Source organism: Bubalus bubalis, chromosome 16, assembly GCF_019923935.1.
Source record: "Bubalus bubalis isolate 160015118507 breed Murrah chromosome 16, NDDB_SH_1, whole genome shotgun sequence".
Lineage (NCBI taxonomy): Eukaryota > Metazoa > Chordata > Mammalia > Artiodactyla > Bovidae > Bubalus > Bubalus bubalis.
Genome location: NC_059172.1, coordinates 32,303,784 through 32,328,381, shown reverse-complemented (window position 1 = coordinate 32,328,381; position 24,598 = coordinate 32,303,784). Strand labels below are relative to the sequence as shown.

The 24,598-nt window shown below is 39.9% G+C and overlaps 1 protein-coding gene across 1 annotated transcript in view; it reads right to left on the bottom strand.

The window, feature by feature from the left end:
- Positions 1 to 24,598, bottom strand: part of FCHSD2 (FCH and double SH3 domains 2) — a 238,764-nt gene that overhangs the window by 152,885 nt on the left and 61,281 nt on the right. The window contains exon 4 of the mRNA XM_006064686.4: positions 764 to 840. Coding sequence (XP_006064748.1) covers positions 764 to 840 — 77 coding nt within the window. The remainder of the gene's footprint in view (positions 1 to 763; positions 841 to 24,598) is intronic.

The following is a 24,598-nucleotide window of genomic DNA, read 5'->3' as shown; positions in this document are numbered from 1 at the left end:
CACACTGTTATATTTATAATGGATAACCAACAAGGACCCACTGTATAGCACATGAAACTCTACTCAATGTTGTGGCAACGTAGATGAGAGGAGGGTTTGGGAGAGAATGGACACATGTATATGTATAGCTGAGTTCCTTCACTGTTCACCTGAAACTGTCACAAAATTGTTAATCAGCTATAAAACGTCTGTATGACGACACAATTTATATTCCATTGTCACCCACCTTCTTTAAAATTTGTATGTGGATATTGACTAGTCAATTTCTGGATACCCTGGGTGTGTATAAAGTATATATATATATACACACACACAGACACACACAAACTCTTTTTCCCTAGGCTCACAGAATTCTATCTGTTCAAATGTAGAATTTGTTTCAGAAGTAAAGAATCAAGATCATGATAGAACATTACTATCCTGTTTCATTATTGCTATAAGAGTGTGTTTCATCTATAGGTCACTGAGGAAACAAGTTATGTTCCACTGTCATCTATCTACTTTAAATTCTTTATGAGAGTGTCCATCAATTAAACAGAATGTAATCTAGACTTAAGATATATGAAAATGATCTACTGCGTATAGATTATATATGTTGTAGAACATTAACACTGTTTAATAATTTTGACATTATGTCTAAAAACACAGCAGAGGAAAGGAAGAAATTTTTTAAAATCCTGGAGTCTTTATATTATATATATGTGACATGGCTCTGTGTGAAACAAGTTTTAAAGAAAATGGGCAAGAATACTGATTAAGTTACCTGTAATCATTCCGATCATCAGCTTTTATTCCAGGCCAATCTCTCTTCAGATACTGACTAGCCAACTTCTGGATACCCTGTTAAAAAATACAAATGTAATATAAATTAAATTATAAAATAAATATTGTCCTATAAAGGAAGCTCTTTTCCTTAAAATACACTACTTAGCAAATCCCATCTTTCTATATGTAAATTTAATTCAGAAGTAAAGAACCAATGATAAATGGCAGAACACTATAACTGGTTTCATTATTTTCAAAGTCTTCTTTTGTTCTCATTTTTAGGAAAAAGGTAAGTATAAAGATGAGAAAATTGAAACTTAATTGAAATGCTTTTCATTTCACCAAACTATGTGACCAGCCATAGAAACAAACTACCCCTGGTATATCACAGGGAACACAGCTATCCACCTCCAGAGCTATGATGACTCAGTCTGACATCTCAATTTCCCATCATTCCTCTGCTGCAGCATTTATTGCATTTCTGAATCCAAGGAGCCAAACTTATATACCAGAAAATAGTACATCACATTCAATTTGGAGCTGACAGATAAATACTGGCTTGAAAAATTAATGCACAAACTCTGATGCTATTCCATACTAGTAATTTTCAAGACAAGACTTCAGAGTTTTTTTTTTTTCTTCTTCTTTTTAAATAATACCATGGCACAAATCACTTAAATGGGAAAAATTAGTTTCACAAAGAAATACCCAATTATTGTTATCCATACAAACATGAACCTAGACAAAACAGTATTTATTCATAACATGTACAGTGGGTATCAGAATACCCACTTCTCTATTTGAATAGAGAAGACGATTTCATTGGCAAGAGAGGTTAAATTACTCACTCTGAGTATAGAACATACTACTTTTAGAAGGAAACATATGTGGTCCCCTAATATTGTAACAGAGCCCAATGTAAGGGATCAGAAATCGTTAAGTTTGGGGTATTCATCTCCATACATGCAACTTTAAAAAGAACAAATCAAGTGCTGAGATGAAGAACAATCACATTAATTGGCTGCCTACTTTCAGCACAAATTGTCCAAGTAAAATCGATGGTGCATTCTATACATGATACCTTTCTAGTAAGGTCTGATGCCAAATCAATTTTGCTTAATTAAATCCACTGTTGAATGCTTCTGTTGAATAAAATAATAATGTTTATTATTTTTTTAATGAGCCCAAGCAAGAATAATAGAGAAGCTCCTTTGAATCTCAATTCCTTTTGAACTTGCCAATAGTTTCGTTTCACTGTTTTCAGGTCCTACGTATTCTGAAAACTAACAAACAACTGCATATCCACGACACTCTCACTTACATGCCTTGTACTTTAGGCAATACAATTATTAAAACTTCTCTGAATCTGGACAGATTTTTTTTTTTCAATTCTGTACCTTTTTCAAAGCGTTATTTGTATGAAATATCTTCCCATCACTCTCATTCCTTCTGGCTGAATTCTCGCTGCTCCTCCTTTAAACTGATTTTTAAATTTCCTAACACAAAATATTAAAATGTATATAAAGAAAAATGTAGAAAGTTTCATTGCCTGTTTGGTTTCATTTCATTAAAGGAGAACAGTTTATCATTCTTTATGCATTTGTTAGCTTGAATTCTTTTTTAAAGAACTATCCCCTCATGGACTATTTGGGTATGTTAAGGTACAATTCTTATAGGAAAGGCAAGATAAATATTTGACTGCCTAGTTTTAGTCCCGGAGAAGGCAATGGCACCCCACTCCAGTACTCTTGCCTGGAAAATCCCATGGACAGAGGGGCCTGGTGGGCTGCAGTCCATGGGGTCCCTAGGAGTCGGACACAACTTCACTTTCACTTTCACTTTTTACTTTCATGCATTGGAGAAGGAAATGGCAACCCACTCAAGTGTTCCTGCCTGGAGAATCCCAGGGAGGGGGAGCCTGGTGGGCTGCAGTCTATGGGGTCTCACAGAGTCGGACACGACTGCAGCGACTTAGCAGCAGCAGCAGTTTTGGTCCAAAAGTGAAGAATGAATTTTTAAAGTAACATTATGCACTCACATGTTTTGAATAATGGATGTGTTTCAATCTATTGCAGTCATTATTCTCTCAGTGCTCCAAATGCTACATCAGTGGTCAGTGGGAGTTCCTCCAAGTTGGCGCCCACATTATGACCCCAACATATTTAAATAATTTTGTTTTCTTTTACAGTTCCTATTCCAGATCTTCAGTAAGCTAGTTTTCCAAGGAATTCTGATTCCTTTCAGAGAGAAACCATATTCAGAGACCACAATTCTAGGTACTTCCTTATCCTTTTGGTCATACTTTGTATCTTCCGCTAAGAGGGCTTTTCTAACCACATTGTATACAAAGTAGCTCACCCTTCACTCAGCTGCTATCTCTCACACTACCCTCAGTTCAGTTCAGTGGCTCAGTTGTGTCTGACTCTTTGCAACCCCATGAATCGCAGCACGCCAGGCCTCCCTGTCCATCACCAACTCCCGGAGTTGACTCAAACTCATGTCCATCGAGTCAGTGATGCCAACCAGCCATCTCATCCTCTGCCGTCCCCTTCTCCTCCTGCCCCCAATCCCTCCCAGCATCAGAGTCTTTTCCAATGAGTCAACTCTTCGCATGAGGCGGCCAAAGTATTGGAACTTCAGCTTTAGCATCAGTCCCTCCAACGAACACACTACCCTACAGTATTCATAATCCTTATACACTGCTCATTGTTACTGTCTGGTTTCAATATGTTTTGTCTATTTGCTGACTATAAGCTCTTTCAGGTACCAACCTTGTCGTTTTTTTAATCACTCTGTCTCCAGGCTATATATAGCAGAGCCTAGTATTCAGTTGATACCAATAATGTTCCCTGACTGAATAAATAAATGCCACCTACATAATTTCATTCCTAATGTATAATACTCAAACTCCTTTTGTGTTTTTGCCATTTGAAGTTAGAAACATTTAGACCAAAATTTCTCTGGGTCCTTAATTTTCATACACTCAAAGAAAAAAAACATATATCAGATTTCTAACATTATGACCAAATGGTTTTAATATGATAAATAAGCTCATTAATAAAATTACAGTCAAATTTGACCATCTTCATTATCAAAAGGGAACACACATGTAGATACGCAAGCAATGAAAAAAGTACATATTTTATGAAGATTCAAGTAAATTAAGATTCCTGAATTCAAAGAAATCATAATATGTAGACAGAGTAAGAAGCATGCAACATAAAATGGAAAGCAACAGATGGGTTACTGCCTTAAAAGTGGCAGTAAGTGATACAAGTACCCAGGAGGAAAAAATTATCTGATATTTTCCTAACAAATTAATTTAAATACTATTATAGTGACTTTTTCAGTTTAAACACTGCTAAAGTGGCTGCAGAACACTTCATACAGAACATGGGATGTGACAGTAGCCTCAGATTATGAGGACTAAGAGGCCAGAATGGCTGCACTATAAAGATACATAAAACAAATGAACTCATTAACAAACATCTCAACACACTTATCTCTCATAATTCCATTAGGCCCTGTTACAATACAGAAAAATTTCTGGACACTTAGAATACACAAATTCTACTTGAAGTCTCAAAACTAGTTAAGTTTGAATTAGAATCCCTAGTTATCATTCTAAATCTTCACCCTAAAAATCATTTTGAAGTAGATTTTATATAATTCTTTAAAATTTTTTTGAAATTATTTCAACTTGTTATCTTTTTTGTGCATTATGAGTTACAAAAGCAATTTCTAGAGATCTGAACTACAATGTTGAACTGTATTAAACTGAATGGAGCCCTTCAGAGATGAGATGAGGGATTCATGAAATAGACAAACAGCGAGAGCTTTAGATGAAAGGCTTTATTCAAGTTAGTTCACAGAAACAGGAATCATGACTCCTGTGTGTGCCATGCAGCTGTTCAAGATCTAATCTGCATGGACGCTCAAGAAATATTCCATGGCCCTGATAGGAAAGGTCATAAATAACACTGCATGCTTCTGAAAGCACTACATACTTAACTAGTCTACCTTTTACACCATGCTTAAGGCTATATCTTATGTATAAAAGGTTTCTTTGTACAGAAAATAAACTCTACCATGAGTAAATGGCTAAGGAAAATAAATCTGTGGCTGGCAATTTTTTTTTTAAGTTTTTTTTTTTTTTAATTTCTTCCCTAGCCCACAATATTACTATCTAAAACTGGTGCATTAGACATACAATATTTATTTATATTTACATTAGGATCATTAAAATATAATGCTGATTTGATTTCTAATACAGTTTACTCTGGAGCAGTGGTTTCCACAAAAATGTACTATCAGTATACTCTTTGGAACACCCAATAACATCCCATTTCAACTTTTAAAAAGCTATCAGTGTCTGATGTAAGACTTGCTTTGTTTCACCTCTCAATAACACTTGTTATATTGCTCTAACAAGTGAAGCAACACAAAGAAAGTCACTGTTCAATAGACACTGGGAAATGGACTGATGGCTTAACCTTTTGTCCATTTACCACAAGAAGCTGAGCAGAAGTGTGCTCTCTGGCTCTCACACAAGTTATTCTGTATCCAATTTTGTCACGAAATTCCCAATATTGTGTAAATGATTGTTAAAAACTAAAGTCCACGTAATAAGTTGGATACTTCTCAAACTGATGTATATTATACAATGCCTTTACTATTCTAAAATTATTTTAATAGTAATAAAGAACTTAACACCCTCTCCTTAAGGGAAGTTTTGAAATATTTTTCATTGTTTTGTACATCATATAACTGAAGTTAAAGTAAAAAAAAACATTATTTTAAATTATATAATAAATTGCCTTTACATACTTTTCTATTCATTACATGATAAAATGAGGTATTAATCTCATGTTACATATTAAACATGTATTTACATATTTTAAGACTCTTCCTTTTATCAAAAATAAAGACTGTGTTTAAATGTAATTATATAAGAAAAAATTAATTATTTAACTTCTAATGACATATTAGGGGGCAGCAGAGGATGTGATGGTTAGACAGCATCACCAACTCAATGGACATGAATCTGAGCAAACTCCAGTAGATAGTGAGGGACAGGAAAGCCTGCCGTGCTGCAGTCCATGGAGTTGCAAAGAGTCAGACACGACTCAGCAACTGAACAACAACGACATATTAAATGACCTATTTGATTTTAGAACCGAACAGAATCAAAAAGAGAAAGAATTTAACACTCATCCATGATAAAAAAAACTCTCAAGAACTAGCAACAGAAGGAAACTTCCTTAACCTAATAAAAGGCATATACAAAAAGCCTACAGTTAACATACTTCTAGTAGAAAATGAATGCTTTCCCTGTGAGACTGAGAATAAGGCAAAGATGTGCTCTCTCACCATCCTTTACCACATTGTATGTGTAGTCCCTAGTTGCTCAACCAGTAAAGAAACTGCCTGCAATGCAGGAGACCCAAGTCCAATCCCTGGGTTGGGAAGATCTCCTGGAGAAGGGAATGGCAACCCACTCCAGGATTCTTGCCTGAAGAATCCCATGGACAGAGGAGCCTGGCGGGCTACAGTCCATGAGGTCACAAAGAGTCGGACACGACTACGTGACTAACACTTTCACTTTCATGCATAGTCCCACCTAGTACAAAAAGGCAAAAAAAAGAAGTTAAAAGAGATACAGACGGACAGGAAAAAATACAACTACCTTTATTCAAAGGTGAAATGATTGTCTATGTAGAAAACCCCAAATAATCTACAAAAAAACCTCCTGGAACTAATAATTAAGTTTAGCAGGTGGCAAGATACAAGGACAACATATAAAACTCAATTGTTCTCCTGTGCACCTGTAATGAACAAGTAGTGTTTAAAACTTAAAAAAAAAAAAAAGGATAGCATTGTGGGCAAAACGACACTCAGGAATAAATCTAACAAAACACTTTTTGGAAAAGTCCAAAACACTGATGAAAAAAATCAGAAAATCCCATGTTAATGGATTAGAAGAGTTCACATTATTAAGATGTCACTTATTCTGAATTTCACTTATTCATTCACGGCAATCCAAATAAAAATTCCAGAAAGCTAAATATCAAAAGACTGATTTTAAAATATACATGGAAAGGTAAAGGTACCAGAAATAGCCAAACATTTCTGAAAAATATGAACAAAGTCAGAGGACTCACATTATGAGTTCAAAGCTAGTTACAACACTACACTATAATGTTACAGTGTGGTACTGGCAAAAGAAAGGGCACACAGATCAATGGAATAGAAAAGAGCCCAGAAATAGATCCATACAAATACAGTAAACTGATTTTTCACAAAGCACAAATGCAATCAGATGAAGAAAGGATAGTCTATATGAATAAATGCTTGGAACAACTGGATAATCAAATGCCAAAAAATGAACATAAACACGTATCTCATAACTTACACAAAAATTAATTCAAAATAGTTCATAAACATAAATGTAAAGCACATGTACAAAGCATGTAGGGGAATACAAATCTCTTTTACCTCTGGCAAACAGTTTTTGCATGTAATATCAAAAGTAACACATGAAGGAAAAAATTAAAAATTGGACTTTATCACAATTAAACTTTCCTTTGGGAAAGACACTAGGAAAAATACATGCAAATAACATATTTGATAAAGGACTGCATCCAAAATATATACAGAGCCCTTAAAACTCAACAGTAAGGAAAAAATCAACCCAGTTTTTTAGAAGAGCAAAAGATCTGAACACACACTTCATTAAGATGATGTAATGATAGTAAATAAGCATATGAAAAATACTGAACATCACTTGTCACTATGAAAATGCAGATTAAAACAATGAGGTACCACTACACATCTATTAGAATAGCTCAAATCTAAAAAAATACTACAATGTTAAATGTTAATGAGAATGCAGAGCCAAAGGACATGCCTCTACTGGCGGAAATGTAAAATGCTACAACCACTCTGGAAAACAATTTGGAAACTTCCTATAAAATTAAAGACTTCCCATACGACTCAGCAATAGCACTCCTAGGTAGTCCACAAACTGATGAGAAAATTTATGTTCACACAAAACCCTGCACATGAATGTTTCAAGCGGCTTTATTCATGAAAGTGGAAGAAGCCAAGACGTCCCTCAATAGACGAACAAACTATGGTACATCATTACAACAGAGTACCATGCAGTAATAAAAACTAATTAAAAAATAAAAACTAATAAAAAAATTTGAACAACTTGTATAAGCCTTTTTTTCTTGTTAAAATTTATTTTTTAGTGAAGGATGATTGCTTTACAGAGTTTTGTTGTTTTCTGTCTAACCTCAACATTCATGTTGAAGTCTTTTCTTCTGGAAAATTTTTGGCCATGCTGCATAGCGGGCAGGATCTTAGTTCTCCAGCCAGGGATTGAACCTGTATCCCTCCACAGTTGAAGTGTAGAGTCTTGACCACTAGACTTCCAGGGAAGTCCTGGATAAATCTTAAATGCATTTTGCCAAGTGGAAAAAAACAAATAAAAAAGCTATATATATACCTTGTGAAATAAAATACGTGTTGGTCTTTGTCCCTAGTTCCTGGCACAGAGCTCATAAAACTCTTGTAGATAGAGGTGCTAGGAGAATTTTGTTCTAACATTTAGCCTTTGAGCCCCAGTTCATGACACAGAGTTCCTAAGTCTCACTGATTTTCCTGGGTGATAGCAATGTCTTTTGTTCTATCGGGTGACTCAAGGTGGGCTCCTGGATGACGGCTGGTCACCAGAAAGACCAAGCCATATTTCTAGAATTTCCAGCCCCATTTCTTAATCTCTAGAGAGGAGAAAGGGGCCAGAATGGAGTTAATAATTGATCATACTCACATGATGAAGCCTCCATAAACATCCCAACAGTATGGGGTAGAGAGTTTTCAGGTTGGTGAAAATGCATAGATGGTGGGAGAATGGCATATGCAGGGAAGGCAAAGAAGCCCTACACCCCTCCCCACATACACTTGCCCTATGCAACTCTGGCAGAGATGATGAGAGTTCAAAATGTGGAGGAGACACTGGAGATCAAACCAGACTGATAAAGATATTTAGCAGGGAAAATTGACATGATAATGGTTGGTAATGGTCGGCTTCCCTGGCAGTTCAGGAGTAAAGAACTGGACTGCCAACGCGAGTCTGATTTGTGGGGTGGGAACCCTGGAGGAGGAAATGTCAACAGCTCCAGTATTGTGTTGGGGAAATTCCATGGACAGAGGAGCCTAGCAGGCTACAGTTCATATAGGGTTGCAAAGAATCGGACATGACTGAGTGAATGAGAAAGAAATGCAAAAAAGCAAAATGGCTGTCTGAGAAGGCCTTACAAATAGCTGCGAAAAGAAGAGAGGCAAAAGGCAAAGGAGAAAAGGAAAGATACAAGCATCTGAATGCAGAGTTCCACAGAATAGCAAGGAGAGATAAGAAACCCTTCCTCAGTGATCAGTGCAAAGAAATAGAGGAAAACAATAGAATGGGAAAGACTAGAGATCTCTTCAAGAAAATTAGAGATACCAAGGGAACATTTCATGCAAAGATGGGCTCAATAAAAGACAGAAATGGTATGGACCTATCAGAAGCAGAAGATATTAAGAAGAGGTGGCAAGAATACACAGAAGAACTGTACAAAAAAGATCTTCACGACCCAGATAATCACAATGGTGTGATCACTCACCTAGAGCCAGACATCCTGGAATGTGAAGTCAAGTAGGCCTTAGGAAGCATCATTACGAACACAACTAGTGGAGGTGATGGAATTCCAGTTGAGCTATTTCAAATCCTGGAAGATGATGCTGTGAAAGTGCTGCATTCAACATGCCAGCAAATTTGGAAAGCTCAGCAGTGGCCACAAGACTGGAAAAGGTCAGTTTTCATTCCACTCCCAAAGAAAGGCAATGCCAAAGAATGCTCAAGCTACACCACAATTGCACTCATCTCACATGCTAGTAAAGTCATGCTCAAAATTCTCCAATCCAGGCTTCTGCAATATGTGAACCATGAACTTTCAGGTGTTCAAGTTGGATTTAGAAAAGGGAGAGGAACCAGAGATCAAATTGCTGGATCATGGAAAAAGCAAGAGAGTTGTAGAAAAACATCTACTTCTGCTTTATATGACTGTGTGGATCACAATAAACTGTGGAAAATTCTGAAAGAGATGTGACTATCAGACCACCTGACCTGCCTCTTGAGAAACCTGTATGCAGGTCAGGAAGCAACAGTTAGAACTGGACATGGAACAACAGACTGGTTCCAAATTGGGAAAGCAGTACATGAAGGCTATATATTGTCACCCTGCTTACTTAACTTATATGCAGAGTACATCATGAGAAATGCTGTGCTGGGGTGAGGCACAAGCTGGAATCAAGATTGCTGGGAGAAATATCAATAACCTCAGATACGCAGATGACACCACCCTTATGGCAGAAAGTGAAGAAGAACTAAAGAGCCTCTTGATGAAAGTGAAAGAGGAGAGTGAAAAAGTTGGCTTAAGCTCAACATTCAGAAAACGAAGATCATGGCATCTGGTCCCATCACTTCATGGGAAATAGATGGAGAAACGGTAGAATCAGTGGCTGACTTTATTTTGGGGGGCTCCAAAATCACTGCAGATGGTGACTGCAGCCATGAAAAGAAAAGACGCTTACTCCTTGGAAGGAAAGTTATGACCAACCTAGATACCATAAAAAGCAGAGACATTACTTTGCCAACAAAGGTCAGTCTAGTCAAGGCTATGGTTTTTCCAGTAATCATGTATGGATGCGAGAGTTGGACTATAAAGAAAGCTGAGCACTGAAGAATTGATGCTTTTGAACTGTGGTGTTGGAGAAGACTCTTGAGAGTCCTTTGGACGGCAAAGAGATCCAACCAGTCCATCCTAAAGGAAATCAGTCCTGGGTGTTCATTGGAAGGACTGATGTTGAAGCTAGAACTTCAATACTTTGGCCACCTGATGCGAAAAGCTGACTCATTTGAAAAGACCCTGATGCTGGGAAAGATTGAAGGCAGGAGAAGGGGATGACAGAGGATGAGATGGTTGGGTGGCATCACCGACTCAATGGACATGAGTTTGGGTAGACTCCAGGAGTTGGTGATGGACAGGGAGGCCTGGCGTGCTGCGATTCATGGGGTCGCCAAGAGTCGGACATGACCTAGCAACTGAACTGAACTGAGCAGATGAACACACAAGAGGAAGAGATAAGAAGGAAGGAAACAACAAAGATGACTCTCTGTATTTTGGCTTTATACAAAAGGACAGATGGTGGTATCTTCCCCAGGGATGAATACACAGGCAGGCTACTTAACTGCAGAAAGGGCTGCTGGATTATAATATAAATGATCCTAGATTTAGCAGAAGTAAAAGAAAAGAGAAGTCACTAACTCTCCTGAAGTGAGAGATGTCAGGAAAACCTATATGAACTTAAGTACTCTGGAACTGGATCTGAAAAAGGCAAATATGAATTTGACCACCTGAGAAAGGAAGGCAGTGTTTTAGGTTTTGGCAAAACTTAGAAAAAAAAAAAAAAACAAAAAACTGTGATATAAAAAATAATAAACAAAATGCAGAGAAGTGTTGGTGGGGTAAATTTTTACTTCAAAGCAACCAACTTGTTCTTTAAAGCTTACATTTACACTTTATATAATGAACTCTTCTTTAGTATTTAGGGGATAACTACTCTCAAAGAAGTTTTCCATGAAGTTATTCCTGTACTTTAAGAAAGACCCTCCAGGTCAGAGTCAAGGGAGGGGATGCAGTCTCTTGGCCCTGACCAATGCCTGCCCGGGCAGGGGTTCCTAGGCTCAGAGAGTGAGTTGTGTGTCTTGTCTGTCTGCCTGTACCAAGGGTGGCCGGGGGCCAGGACTGCTTGTTCTGAAGTCTAATCTGGTATTTCTGCAGCCCCCTTCTCCCCATGTGCCTCTTCCCCCCACCTCTCCATGTTCCTACCCATCATGAACCCTGTACATTTGCCATTTTACTGCCTTTTTTTATACTCAAAGCAGGTGCCTTCAAAGGCTGATTAAATAAACTTTTTTTTTTCCTCCCTGAAAAAAAAAAAAGAAAGACCCTCCAATGTCTTTCTTTTACATAACTCAGACTAAAAGCACTATTACTACCACTGTGCTTAAAATGCAATCATAAAAACACATTTTAAAAGATGTTTTCTTGAAGAGTTGTGGTCTTAATAATAACTAGGATACATCATTTTAAGTTAATTTACTGTGCTTATAAAGCTCAGTGTTTCCTTTAATATAAATAAGAGGTAGAAAATTATCTGCTTGAATTATGCTTAGCTATCCAATGAATGTTGCTATTACAACAATGAAGAGAAAGTATGTGCATAAATCCTGTTGGACTTAAACAGAGAAGACATGTTAAATGTCCAGTTTATACAATGCTGTTGCCAATATAACTTGGCAGTTTGTCCAGTAAAAGGTTATCTTCCTTTTAGGAGGCAAAAGGCCAAATCTACCTGATATTAAATACTAAATGTCAGTTATCTGATCATTTTCAAGTTCACGTCAACCATCCCACTCCAGACAGTTTTGTTGACTCCTATAGAATTCTTTCATTTATTCCCAAACAATTTATATTCAAGTTTTAATCAAGAGAAAATCCTACTGACTACAAGCACTGACTTAGCTTCTCTCTCTTACTTCAATAGTTTTTACTGCATTTTTCCATTTTTCAGTAGACTGTTTAACCACAAAATGATGATTATACTTTTATGAATTTTTTTTTCTTCCCCCCACATTTTGGGAATTTTTCTTTTCACATTGCTAGAAGCCATTAGTAAGAAAAACAATAGTTTTCACTAAGTGTTACAGTCATATTCCAATAGAGATTTATATTATTTGCTATCAAAAAATAAATTTAAGGGATTTATTTTATAATATCTAAAACATTACCAATTTGAAGACATAAATGATGACACATTTTGAGAGCAAAATATACTAACTTTGCCTTATTTAGAATGTTAAAGAGTCACTAGACATCATCAAAATTATGTTTTTTTCAATTGTTAAAATTAAAGTTAGATTTCAAGGCTTCTGACTGAAGGGTCTTATTGAGGGGGAAAAACAAGGTAGGTGCTGTTGTTTTTAAATAATAACGAAAGTGTTATATTAGTCAACATAACTGAACTATCCACTTGATCTCAAAGACAGCTAAAAAAGCAGTTCCTTCTTCAAGCAGAAACTGGAATGTTTCAAATCAACAAGTAAATAATTTCATGAGCTGGACCCTTTGTTTTTTGTTGTTCAGTCGTTAACTCATGACTGACTCTTTGGATCCCATGGACTGCAACATGCCAGACTCCGCTATCCTTCACTAGCTCCCAGAGCTTGTTCAGATTCACATCCACTGAGTCAGTGATACTGTCTAGCCATCTCATCCTCTGCCACCCCCTTATCCTTTTGCCTTCAATCTTTCCTAGCATCACGGTCTTTTCCAATGAGTTGGCTCTTCGCATCAGGTGGCAAAAGTATTGGAGTTTCAGTTTCAGCATCAGTCCTTCCAATGAATATTCAATTCTTCAGGATTGACTGCTTTCATCTCCCTTGCAGTACAAGGGACTCTCAAGAGTCTTTTTCAACGCCACAATTCAAAAGCATCAATTCTTTGCTGCTCAGCCTTCTTTATGGTTCAACTCTCATATCTGTACATGACTACTCAAAAAACCATAGCTTTGACTATATGGACTTTGGTCAGCAAAGTGATGTCTCTGCTTTTTAGTATGCCGTCTAGGTTGGTTACAGTTTTCCTTCCAACTGAAGGAGGGAATAGCAAACCACTCCAGTATTCTTGTTGTAAGAACTCCATAAACAGTATGGAAAGCATCCTTAGTTATCTTAAAATAGAGGGGGGCAATCCAGAAGAGACAGACAAAATGTGACTGAATATTTAAGGCCAATGAAAGCCATTCTTCCTCATTTCTCCTGTAGGATAGAAAACATAATTAACCATTAAAGCTAACAGCTGAGTACTTAATATTCACACTCAACTAATATTTAAAGTCAGGCTTCCCTGGTGGCTCAGTGGTGAAGGATCCACCTGCCATTACAGGAGATGCAGTTTCGATCCTTTCCTGGAGAAGGAAATGGCAACCCACTCTAGTATTCTTGTCTGGAGAATCCAATGGACAGAGGAGGCTGGTGGGCTACAGTCCAGTTCAGTTCAATTCAGTTGCTCAGTCGTGTCTGACTCTTTGTGATCCCATGGACTGCAGCACGCCAGGCTTTCCTGTCCACTGCCAACTCTCAGAGTTTGCTCAAGCTCATGTCCATCAGGTTGGTGATGCCATCCAACCATCTCATCCTCTGTCATCCCCTTCTTCTCCTGCCTTCAATCTTTCCCAGAATCAGGGTCTTTTCAAATGAGTCTGTTCTCCACATCAGGTGGCCAAAGTATTGGAGTTTCAGCTTCAGCATCAGTCCTTCCAATGAATATTCAGGACTGATTTCCTTTAGGATGGACTGGTTGGATCTCCTTGCAGTCCAAGGGACTCTCAAGAAACTTTCCAACACCACAGTTCAAAAGCATCAATTCTTTGGTGCTCAGCCTTCTTTATAGTCCAACTCTCACATCTATACATGACTACTGGAAAAACCATAGCATTGACTAGCATTACTTTGTTGGCAAAGTAATGTCTCTGCTTTTTAATATGCTGTCTAGGTTGGTCATAACTTTTCTTCCAAGGAGTAGTTCAGTTCAGTTCAGTTCAGTCGCTCAGTCATGTCCGACTCTTTGCGACCCCATGAATCACAGCACGCCAGGCCTCCCTGTCCGTCACCAACTTCTGGAGTTCACGCAGACTCAGGTCCATTGTGTCAGTGATGCCATCCAGCCATCTCATCCTCTGTCATCCCCTTCTCCTCCTGCCCCCAATCCCTCCCAGCATCAGAGTCTTTTCCAATGAGTCAACTCTTTGCATGAGGTGGCCAAAGTACTGGAGTTTCAGCTTTAGCATCATTCCTTCCAAAGAAATCCCAGAGCTGATCTCCACAGGGTGTGGGCTATCACAGAGGGCGAGGGTGCTGGCCATGGAATCTGGTGTGGTTAGTTTTTATGAGCTAGGTGATTTCATATGGTAATGAGTGGGAGGATCACTCCAACAATTGGGGAACCACCCACTCCTCAGTCTTTTGACAGTGCCTTGGAACTGTCCTGGCACCTCTGTATCATTTCGCTTGCAGACTGGGGCTCAAGGTTTAGTTGAATTTGACTTGTCATCTTGGACCCATTTGATTTTAATGGTTTATGTTATGCCCTTGGGCTATGTCATTCTTTGAAAAGTTATGCCCTGACTCCTTCCCTCCTGTTTCATGCTCTTTTCCTGAGTCCCATCTGGGCCCACAATGTTGCCTCTACAATCTTCTGGAGGGACAACCAGAAAACAGCTGGCCCTTGGGAGAGAAAAACTGTACAATATCCAAGCCCTCTAGATAGTCAGGCCTTCATCTTCCATGTTTCCTACAACATGCAACAACAGTATCTCTCAGTGGACCTGCCAGGGTGGGTGACGGACACACAATGCCTGCTAGAAGTCCATCTGTTGGTGGCATCCCTTCAAGGGCAATTGGGCTTCCAGGGATAATGTTTGCCACTTTGGGAGTTAGCCCTGCAGGCTGTTTGGGCCCAAACCCTTGCCACACTTCTCCTAAAGTTACAAACATAACTTTGGACCAAATCTCCACTCCACTTTTATGGAACATGTGGTCTGTTGCCTCTTACCAATTTGTTCTTAAGCCACTTACTAACACTACAGTCAGGACCCTGCCCCTTGTAGGCCACATTGCTCCACCCCACTTATTATTAAAATACTCTTAATGCCCCTAACAGGACCAGATAACCCACTCCTTTGTCATTACATCTGCTACTACCTAAAGTGGGTCTATGACAATGAAATGTTTACCATTGGAAACATCCTAAACTGCTCTTATGGAGGACTAGGGGAGGAAATCAGTGACTTACATTCCCTCAGAGCAATAAGAGGATAAGGCTTATGACTGTTTCACCAGGTTTGCAGTCTCAGGACACAGGCTTGAATTATTTTACATCATGATATCTTTTCTCATCCACAGTGGACAAACCAGCAATGAGTTAAGATTACAACCCCTTAATTCTACCCAGCACTGGTCACGCTGGAGACCTTGGGGATACCCAACTCCAGTCTGGGGGTCCCAGGAGGTAGACCTGCCTTGACCTGCCTAAGGATCTGGCCCTCGGAAGGCTGTCACGTCTCAACCTGCTCGGGGATCCACCAGTCCAGGGGTCCCAGGAGGTCGACATGCCTCAACCTGCCCAGGGACCAATTCTCGGGAGGCCAACATGCCTTGACCTGCTGATCTCCAGGAGGCTGCCATGCCTCAACCTGCCTGGGGATCTGCACCCTGATCCAGGGACGCCCGGGCCTCAGGTTGCAACAGTACTGGGTAGGATAAGCTTCAGAAAGACTCATCCCTAAGGAAGTCCACCCATGGAAATAGAAGGAAGCCTATTAGCTGTGGGATTATGCCCAGTCTCAGCAATAACTCAGGAGCCCAACAAGAACCCCATTGCTTTTCTGGAAAGGTTAAAAGAGGCCCTCCAAAAGTTTATGAATCTGGACTTAAGACTCTTACAAGGGACAGGTGATTTTACGGGACAAATTCCTGTCCCAATGTGCATCAGACATCAGGATAAAGATACAACAGCTACACCAGCAGGACACTGCCGCCTCTTTAGATGAGATGGTCCAGAGAGCCACCAAAACCTTTTATAACAGAGAACAGGAGAGGGAGGCCATGGCCCAGGAAAGGGAGAAAAGGAAAGAGACAAGGCATGCCCAGATGCTGACTGCCCTCCAGGGAAGCCCTATGGCAAACCCCAAGTCTTAGGCACAAGGCAAATGCCTAATCTGTAGACAGGCGAGACACTGGACCAAAGAGTGTCCAAACCGTGACAAGTCTCCTAAAACAGCTTGCTACAAATGCTATCAACTGGGACACTGGGTGACACTCTGCCCTCAGGACCCAAGAGCCTCAAGATCAAGCGCCAAGCCTTCCCTCATGATGGTTCAACAGGACTAAAGCAGCCCACTCCAGTCAGCCTGCCTGTTACAGACAACCATCACGGGGCTGGAGCCAAGGGTGCAAATGGATGTGGCAAGTAGGTCCGAGAATTTCTTGGTTGACACAGGGGCTACCTACTCTGTCCTGACCTCCTGCTCCAGAGCCTTCTCCCCGCAAACCTGTACCATTTTGGGTGCTACAGGAAAAACAATTACAAAAATATTCACCTGAGCACTTCTTTGCTGCTGAGATGGATAAATATTTTCCCACCAGTTTCTGGTGGTCCCTGAGTGTCCCACTCCCTTATTGGGAAGAGATCTTTCCCTGCCTTTGAAATCTTGCAGCTATTGCAGTCCTGATAGAAGATGCTTTAAAACTCTCTCTTGGGGGCAAACTACTTTTTACCAGCCACCAAGTGAAACAACTCCTGAATGGGAAAGGCCATTTATGGATGTCTGATCAAAGGATCTTCAGATATCAAGTACTGATGATGGACAATCCAGGCCTGACTATAACCTCTTGTCAGGTTCTTAACCCAGCTACCCTCCTGCCTACCCTCAAGGGCTATCTCCCCTTTTACTCTTGCCTAGAAATTTTGGACCATTGGATAAAACCCCAAGAGGGATTGTAAGAAGATCCTCTGATCAATCCTGAGGAAATCTAGTACACTGATGGAAGCAGCTTTGTCTTGGATGGAAAAAGAAAAGTTGGATATGCAGTAGTCTCCAATTTTGAGACCATAAAGACTGTAAACCTTTGCCACCAGGTACTTCAGCCCAATTAGCTGAGCTCATAGACCTGACTCAAGCTTTAGAGCTGAGAAAAGGAAAAAGAGTAGCCATTTACTCTGACTCCAAATATGCCTTTCTGGTGCTACATGAACATGCTGCTATTTGGAAAGAAAGAGGCCACTTGACCACCCAAGGGTCCCCAGTCAAATATGGTGACCAAATCCTTAGGCTCTTAGAGGCAGTACATCTGCCCACCGAGGTTTCAGTTCCCACTGTAAAGGACACCAGAAAGGGAGCACAGAAGTGGCACGAGGGAACCAAGCAGATGATCAGGCAGCTAAGAGAGAAGCATTACAGAACAATGACATAATAGGGGTTGCCACCTTAGTTCCACAGACTAATTTGCCAGAAACTCCTTCATATACTGAAGGTAAGACTCTTAAGGCTAAGAGTGAGGGCTTTCAAGAAGATCATATGGGGTGGTTCCAAAAGGAGGGACTCCTTTTTCTGGCTGGGAACCTCCAATGGAAGTTGGTTAACTCCTTACATGCCACCACTCATTTAAGGGAAAAGGCCCTCCAAAGATTACTAGAAAGGTCCTTCATACGGACAGGCCTCCAAACAACTATAAGCCAAGTGGTCTCCTCTTGTCCCACTTGCCAATTAAACAATTCCCAAGGAGCTCGAAGACCCCAGCTGGCCCAGCCTGTTCAATGACATGGGACCTACACAGAAGAGGACTGGCAGATGGACTTCACCCAGATGCCAGTTTCTCAAGGGTATAAATACTTATTAGTCATGACAGACACATTCACAGGATGGATTGAAGGTTTTCCCACCCAGACTCAGAAGGTTGAGGAGGTGGTAAAAAAAGAAAAACTGCTCCATGAAATCATTCTGAGATTTGGTCTGCCCAGGTCATTACAAAGCGACAATGGGACACCATTTATTTCTAAGGTCACCCAAGAGGTCTCTAGAGCATTGGGCATTACTTATTATCTCCACTGTGCCTGGAGGCCTCAGTCTTCAGGAAAAGTAGAAAGAGCCAATGAATTCTTAAAATCAGCGATAAAAAAGATAACCCAGGAGACCTCCCTGGGATGGAAGGAGGCTTTACCAATAGCTGTCCTCCACACCTGTATTGCCCCTAAGGAACAGGCTGGTCTTAGTCCTTAAGAGATGCTATATGGGAGACCTTTTGTTTATGTCAATGACCTCTTCCTAGATCCAGAGGTTCAGACCCTCCAGTCTTATACCATGGCTTTGGGCAATCCCAATAGGATATATGCTTGGGGGTGTCAACCAGGACCCAAAAGATTCTAAAACGCCACCACTATATGTTTCAGGGACTCAAGTCCTAATTAAAGTCTGGAAAGATGGGTCTCCAAAGGCTCAACTCCAGCCCACATGGAAGGGCCCCTACCCTGTAATACTTTCTACCCCCACAGCAGTCAAGATACCAGGACATGACTCCTGGATTCACTACTCACTAGTCAAGCCATGGAAGAAAACAGAAGAGGACACTCAATACACCTGTGAGCTCCTGGGAGATCTCAGAAACCTATTTAGGACTACAAATGAGTGTCATTCTAATGAACACCCTCAAAACTAAGTTTTGGGGCATAAGATTTCTCAGAATAGTTCTACAGAGCCAACACTGCTTAACAGGGGTTGTACTCCAAAATAGACAGGAGATAGATCTCCTGATTCCTGAACAAGGAGGGACTTGAGTCATCTTGAATGAGACTTGTCATTTCTGGGTAAATACCTCCAGCCAAGTTAAAGTCTCACAGTCCTCAAGAAAAACATTCAGACCCTACAGGATCTCAAAGAATGAGCTGGAGAGTTCTCAGGGTGGCTACAATCTCTCTTTGGGGGATCTTCCTGGCAATGGGAAATCTGGAGTTGGCTAATGCCCCTACTAGTCCCTGTCATCACCATATTGATGCTGCTTATGATTGCTCCACATATTACCAATTGTCTAACCTGTTTTGTCTCTGTCCAGGTCAACAAGCTACAATATGCAGTGCCAGTTCAACAAGAACATATAAAACTACAGCCAACCAGAGAAAATATCACTCACCCTTTGATGGACACCGCTATAAGGGCTCTGAGACCTGAGACTAGCAAGAGGGGAGGCCCAATGCCCCTCACCATCCCAGTTCAGCAGGAAGTAGCCAGAGAGACCTCGACACACTACTCCCAAAGAACTGGGCCTCACATCTCTTAAAGGGGGAATGTTAGGTAGTTAGAATAAGAAAAAGGAGTCCAGAATGCTGGTGGCTAAAAGACAAAGAAGGGAAAAGCCCATGAAAACAGAACAAAGGAAGGTTCGAGGACCTGAATGAGGACCTCAGATAAAACAAACAGCACTCCTGGCTTGCCCAATTTACATAGGGCAGGCCCAGGGGGAGGAGAAAAACATATAAACATAGGAGCCAAAATTGGGCCGGGGCGGGGGGGGGGGGGGGGGGGGGGGGGGGGGGGGGGGGGCCTTCTCTTTGCATCTTTTGGGTTGGCTCGCCCTCATGCCTCGAGGATATATTCTCTTTTGCTTTCTAAATAAAACGGAGCTGTAACATGGAGCTGTAACACTGGTGTGTACGAGGAAATTACACGTGGCTGTAACACTGGTCTGTCCAAGGGCTATAACACTGGCCATCTGTCGCTTCAAATTTTTGTTGTGATGAGACAGAATCAAGGAAATTACACACTCCCCAGACAAAATCAAAACCAATTACCATTAAAAATATCTTAATATTGGTCATAAATATAAAAGTCTAAAAGCTACACTACCCATTAGGGTGGCTACTATCAAAAAAAAAAAAAAAAAAAAACCCAGAAAACAAGTGTTGATGAGGATGCAGGAAACTAGAACTGTTGGTGGGAATGTAAAATGGTACAGTCACTAGGAAAAACAGTATGGAGGTTCCTTAAGAAATTAAGTATGGGGGGAGGAGGGTTAATTCAGAGTTTTGGATTAACATAAACACAACTATAGATAAAACAGAACCAACAAGGACCTACTGCAGAGCACAGGGAACTCTATTCAGTATTCTGTAAAAACCTATATGGGAAAAGAATATGAAAAAGAAAGAAGACACATGTATGTGTAACTGAATCACTTTGCTGTACAGCTGAAACTAGCACATTTAAATCAACTATACTCAAATAAAAAAAAATTTTTTAAAGGGAATAAAAAAGAAACTAAGTATAGAATTATCATATGGTCCTGTTGGGTATTTCAAACAGGAAAAAGGAGTCCAAAATGGCAGTGGCTAAAAGACAAAGAAAGGAAAAGCCTGTGAAAATGGAACAAAAGAAAATCCAAGGACCAGAGTGAGAGCCAGAATAAGAACATCAGGTGAAACAAACAGCCCTCCTGGCTAGCCCAATTTACAAAGAGCAGGCTCAGTGGGAGGAGAAAACCCATATAAAAAGAAGAGCCCAAATTGAGCCCCTCTCTTCTTTTGGGTAACCCACCATCATGCCTCGAGGATGTATTTTCCTTTGCTTGCCAAATAAAACTGAGCTGTAACCGAACTATAACACTGCTTCCCCCAACCCCTGCCCCATTTCAAATCTTTGCTGCAGTGAGACGGAACCAAGGAAATTACACACTCCCCTGACAGTCCAGCAATTCCATTTCTGGGTATATATTCAAAAGAATTAAAGGATGGACTCAAATAGATATTTATATACCCATAATCATAGCCTTCCCAGGTGGCACAGTGGTAAAGAATCTGCCTGCCAATGCGGGAGACACTGGAGATCTGAGTTCAATCCCTAGATCGGGAAGATCCCCTACAGGTAGAATGGCAACCCACTCCAGTATTCTCCTCTAAAAAATTCCATGGACAGAGGAGCTTGACATGCTACAGTCTATGGGTCGAAAAGGCTTGGATATGATTGGACACACACACATATTCATAGCAGCATTATTCATAATAGCCAAAAGATGTAAGCAACCAAAGCATCCACCAATGGATAAACAAACTGTGGTATATACAAACAATTTCATATTATTCAGTTGTAAAAAGAAAAGAAATTCTGATGCACACCTATCATACAAATAAGCCTTGAGGACATCATGCTAAATGAAAGAAGGCAGAAAAAGAAAGAAAAATACTATACAGTTTCCACTTAAATGAGGCAGATTCACCAGACAAAAAATAAAACAGTGGTCTTCAGGGGCTGACGGGAGATGAGAATGGACACTAATTATTTAATGGATATAAAGCTTTAGTTTGACAGGATGAAAAACTTCTGGAGATTGTACAACAATGTTTAAACTGCATACTTAAAATGTTAAGATGATAAATTGTACGTGTATTTTAACAGTGAAAAATAACACAGTAAAAAATTTTGAAATAAAAAAAAAAAAACCACACACAAACTAAGGAGAGAATCTGAGCTTTTCTTTCCATAAAGCATGAGGTCAGTCTCTGATACAATTTCATGTACTGTTGTTGTTCAGTCGCTAAGTTGTATTTGACTTCTTGCTACCCCATTGACTGCAGCACCCCCAGGCTACCCTGTTCTTCATTATCTCCCAGAGTTGCTCAAACTCATGTTCGTTGAATCAGTGATGCTATCCAACCAACTCATCCTCTGCAGCCCCCTTCTCCTCCTGCCCTCAATCTTTTCCTAGCATGAGGGTCTTTTCCAGGGAGTTGGCTCTTCATGTCAGGTGGCCAATGTATTAGAGCTTCAGCTTCTGTCCTTCCAATGAATATTCAGGACTGATTTCCTTTAGGATTGACTGGTTTGATCTCCTTGCTGTCCAAAGGACTCTCAAGAGTCTTCTCTAGTACACAATTCAAAAGCATCAATTCTTCGGTGCTCAGACTTCTTTATGGTCTAAATCTCACATCTGAACATGACTACTGGAAAAACCATAGCTTTGACTATATGGACTTTTGTTGGCAAAGTGATAGCTCTGCTTTTTAATATGCTGTCTAGGTTTCTCATAGCTTTTCTTCCAAGGAGCAAGCATCTTTTAATATCATGGCTGCAGTCACCATCTGTAGTGACTTTGGACCCAAGAAGATAAAATCTGTCCCTGTTTTCTACTTTTTCCCCTTCTATCTGCCATGGTGTGATGGTACGAGATGCCATGATCTTAGAATTTTGAATGTTGAATTTTAAGCCAGCTTTTTCACTCTCCTCTCATACCCTCATCAAGAAGCTTTTTAAATTCCTCTTCATGTATGAAAGTCAAAGTGTTAGTTGCTCAGTCGTGTCCAACTCTTTGCAACCCCATGGACTGCAGCTCGCCAGGTTTCTCTGTCCATGTAATTCTCCAGGCAAGAATACTAGAGTGGGTTGCCATTCCCTTTTCCAGGGGATCTTACCAACCCAGATATCAAACCCATGTTTCCTGCACTGCAGGTAGATTCTTTACTGTCTGAGCCACCAGGGAAGTTCCTGGATGGCAGGTACTAAAGTATTCTCCAATACAGTTGCCTCCTCCAATCAAGGATAAAACACATCAGTCTCTCTCTCTCTCTCTCTCTCTCTCTCTCTCTCTCTCTCACACACACACACACACACACACAAATATATATAAAGGGAAGGCAGAAATTTGATAAGAGGTGTGTTAAAGGGAAGGTTTTGTTTGTTAATTTAAAAATGGAAGAATAACATAGACTGAGAGAAGAAGCCAGTGTTAACAGTGATTGAAAACCAAGAGAAAACATTATTTGTGGAAGGCATGGCAACCCATTCCAGTATTCATGCCTGGAGAATCCCCACGGAGAGAGGAGCCTGGTGGGCTACAGTCCATGGGGTCACAAAGAGTTGGACATGACTGAGCGACTAAGCACAGCACATAAAAATAAGGTAAACGTACCTGGAAAGGGTTAGGGTCAAGATGAAAGGTTGCCTAGAAAGATGAACACTGTTTCAAACAAAGAAGGGAAGATAACGAGTATCCAGATAAACTTAAAAGGAGAGGAAGGTCACAAAATTAAAATAGTTTACTTTTTTAATTATCATGAGATCTTTCAAAATGAACTAGTATAATTTAGAGTAGAGATCCCAAAGCTATTTCAATTGAATAATCTATCATTTAAAAAGTATATGTATATTTAGTTTTAAATAATAACCCCAATGCTTTGTATTTATGTATTATATTGACTAGAAAGCATAACAAAAACACAACTTTAAAGGGATGAGATAAATATTTGATAGTTAACTTTCCAATTTGATAGGCTCATACGTTATATGCCAATAACTACTATCTCAAGACAGTTACAAGTTTAAAGCTCCTCATTATAAAAGTGGTTCAAGAAAATTAGAGATACCAAGGGAATATAGCATGCAAAGATGGACACAATAAGGACAAAAACGGCAAGGACCAATCAGAAGCAGAAGAGATTAAAAAGAGGTGGCAAGAATACACAGAAGAATTATACAAAAAAGGTCTTAATGACCAAGATAACCACAATGGTGTGGTCACTCACCTAGAGCCAGACATCCTGAAGTATGAAGTCAAGTGGGCCTTAGGAAGCATTACTATGAACAAAGCTAGTAGAGGTGATGGAATTCTAGTTGAGCTATTCAACTTCTAAAAGATGGTCCTGTTGAAGTGTTACACTCAATATGCCAGCAAATTTGAAAAACTCAGTAGGGGCCACAGGACAGGAAAAGGTCAGCTTTCATTCCAACCTCAAAGAAGGGCAATGCCAAAGAATGTTCAAACTACCATACAACTGAGCTCATTTCACATGGTAGAAAGGTAATGCTCAAAAACCTTCAAGCGAAGCTTCAACAGTACGTGAATTGAGAACTTCCAGATGTACAAGTTGGATTTAGAAAAGGCAGAGGAACCAAAGATTAAACTGCCAACATTCACTGAACCATAGAAAAAACAAGACAATTCCAGAAAAACATTTACTTCTGCTTCACTGACTACACTAAATACTTTGTGTGGATCACAACAAACTGGAAAATTCTGAAAGAGATGGAAATACCAGACCACCTTACCTGCCCCTTGAGAAACTTGTATACAGGTCAAGAAGCAACAGTTAGAACTGGACATGGAACAACAGACTGGTTC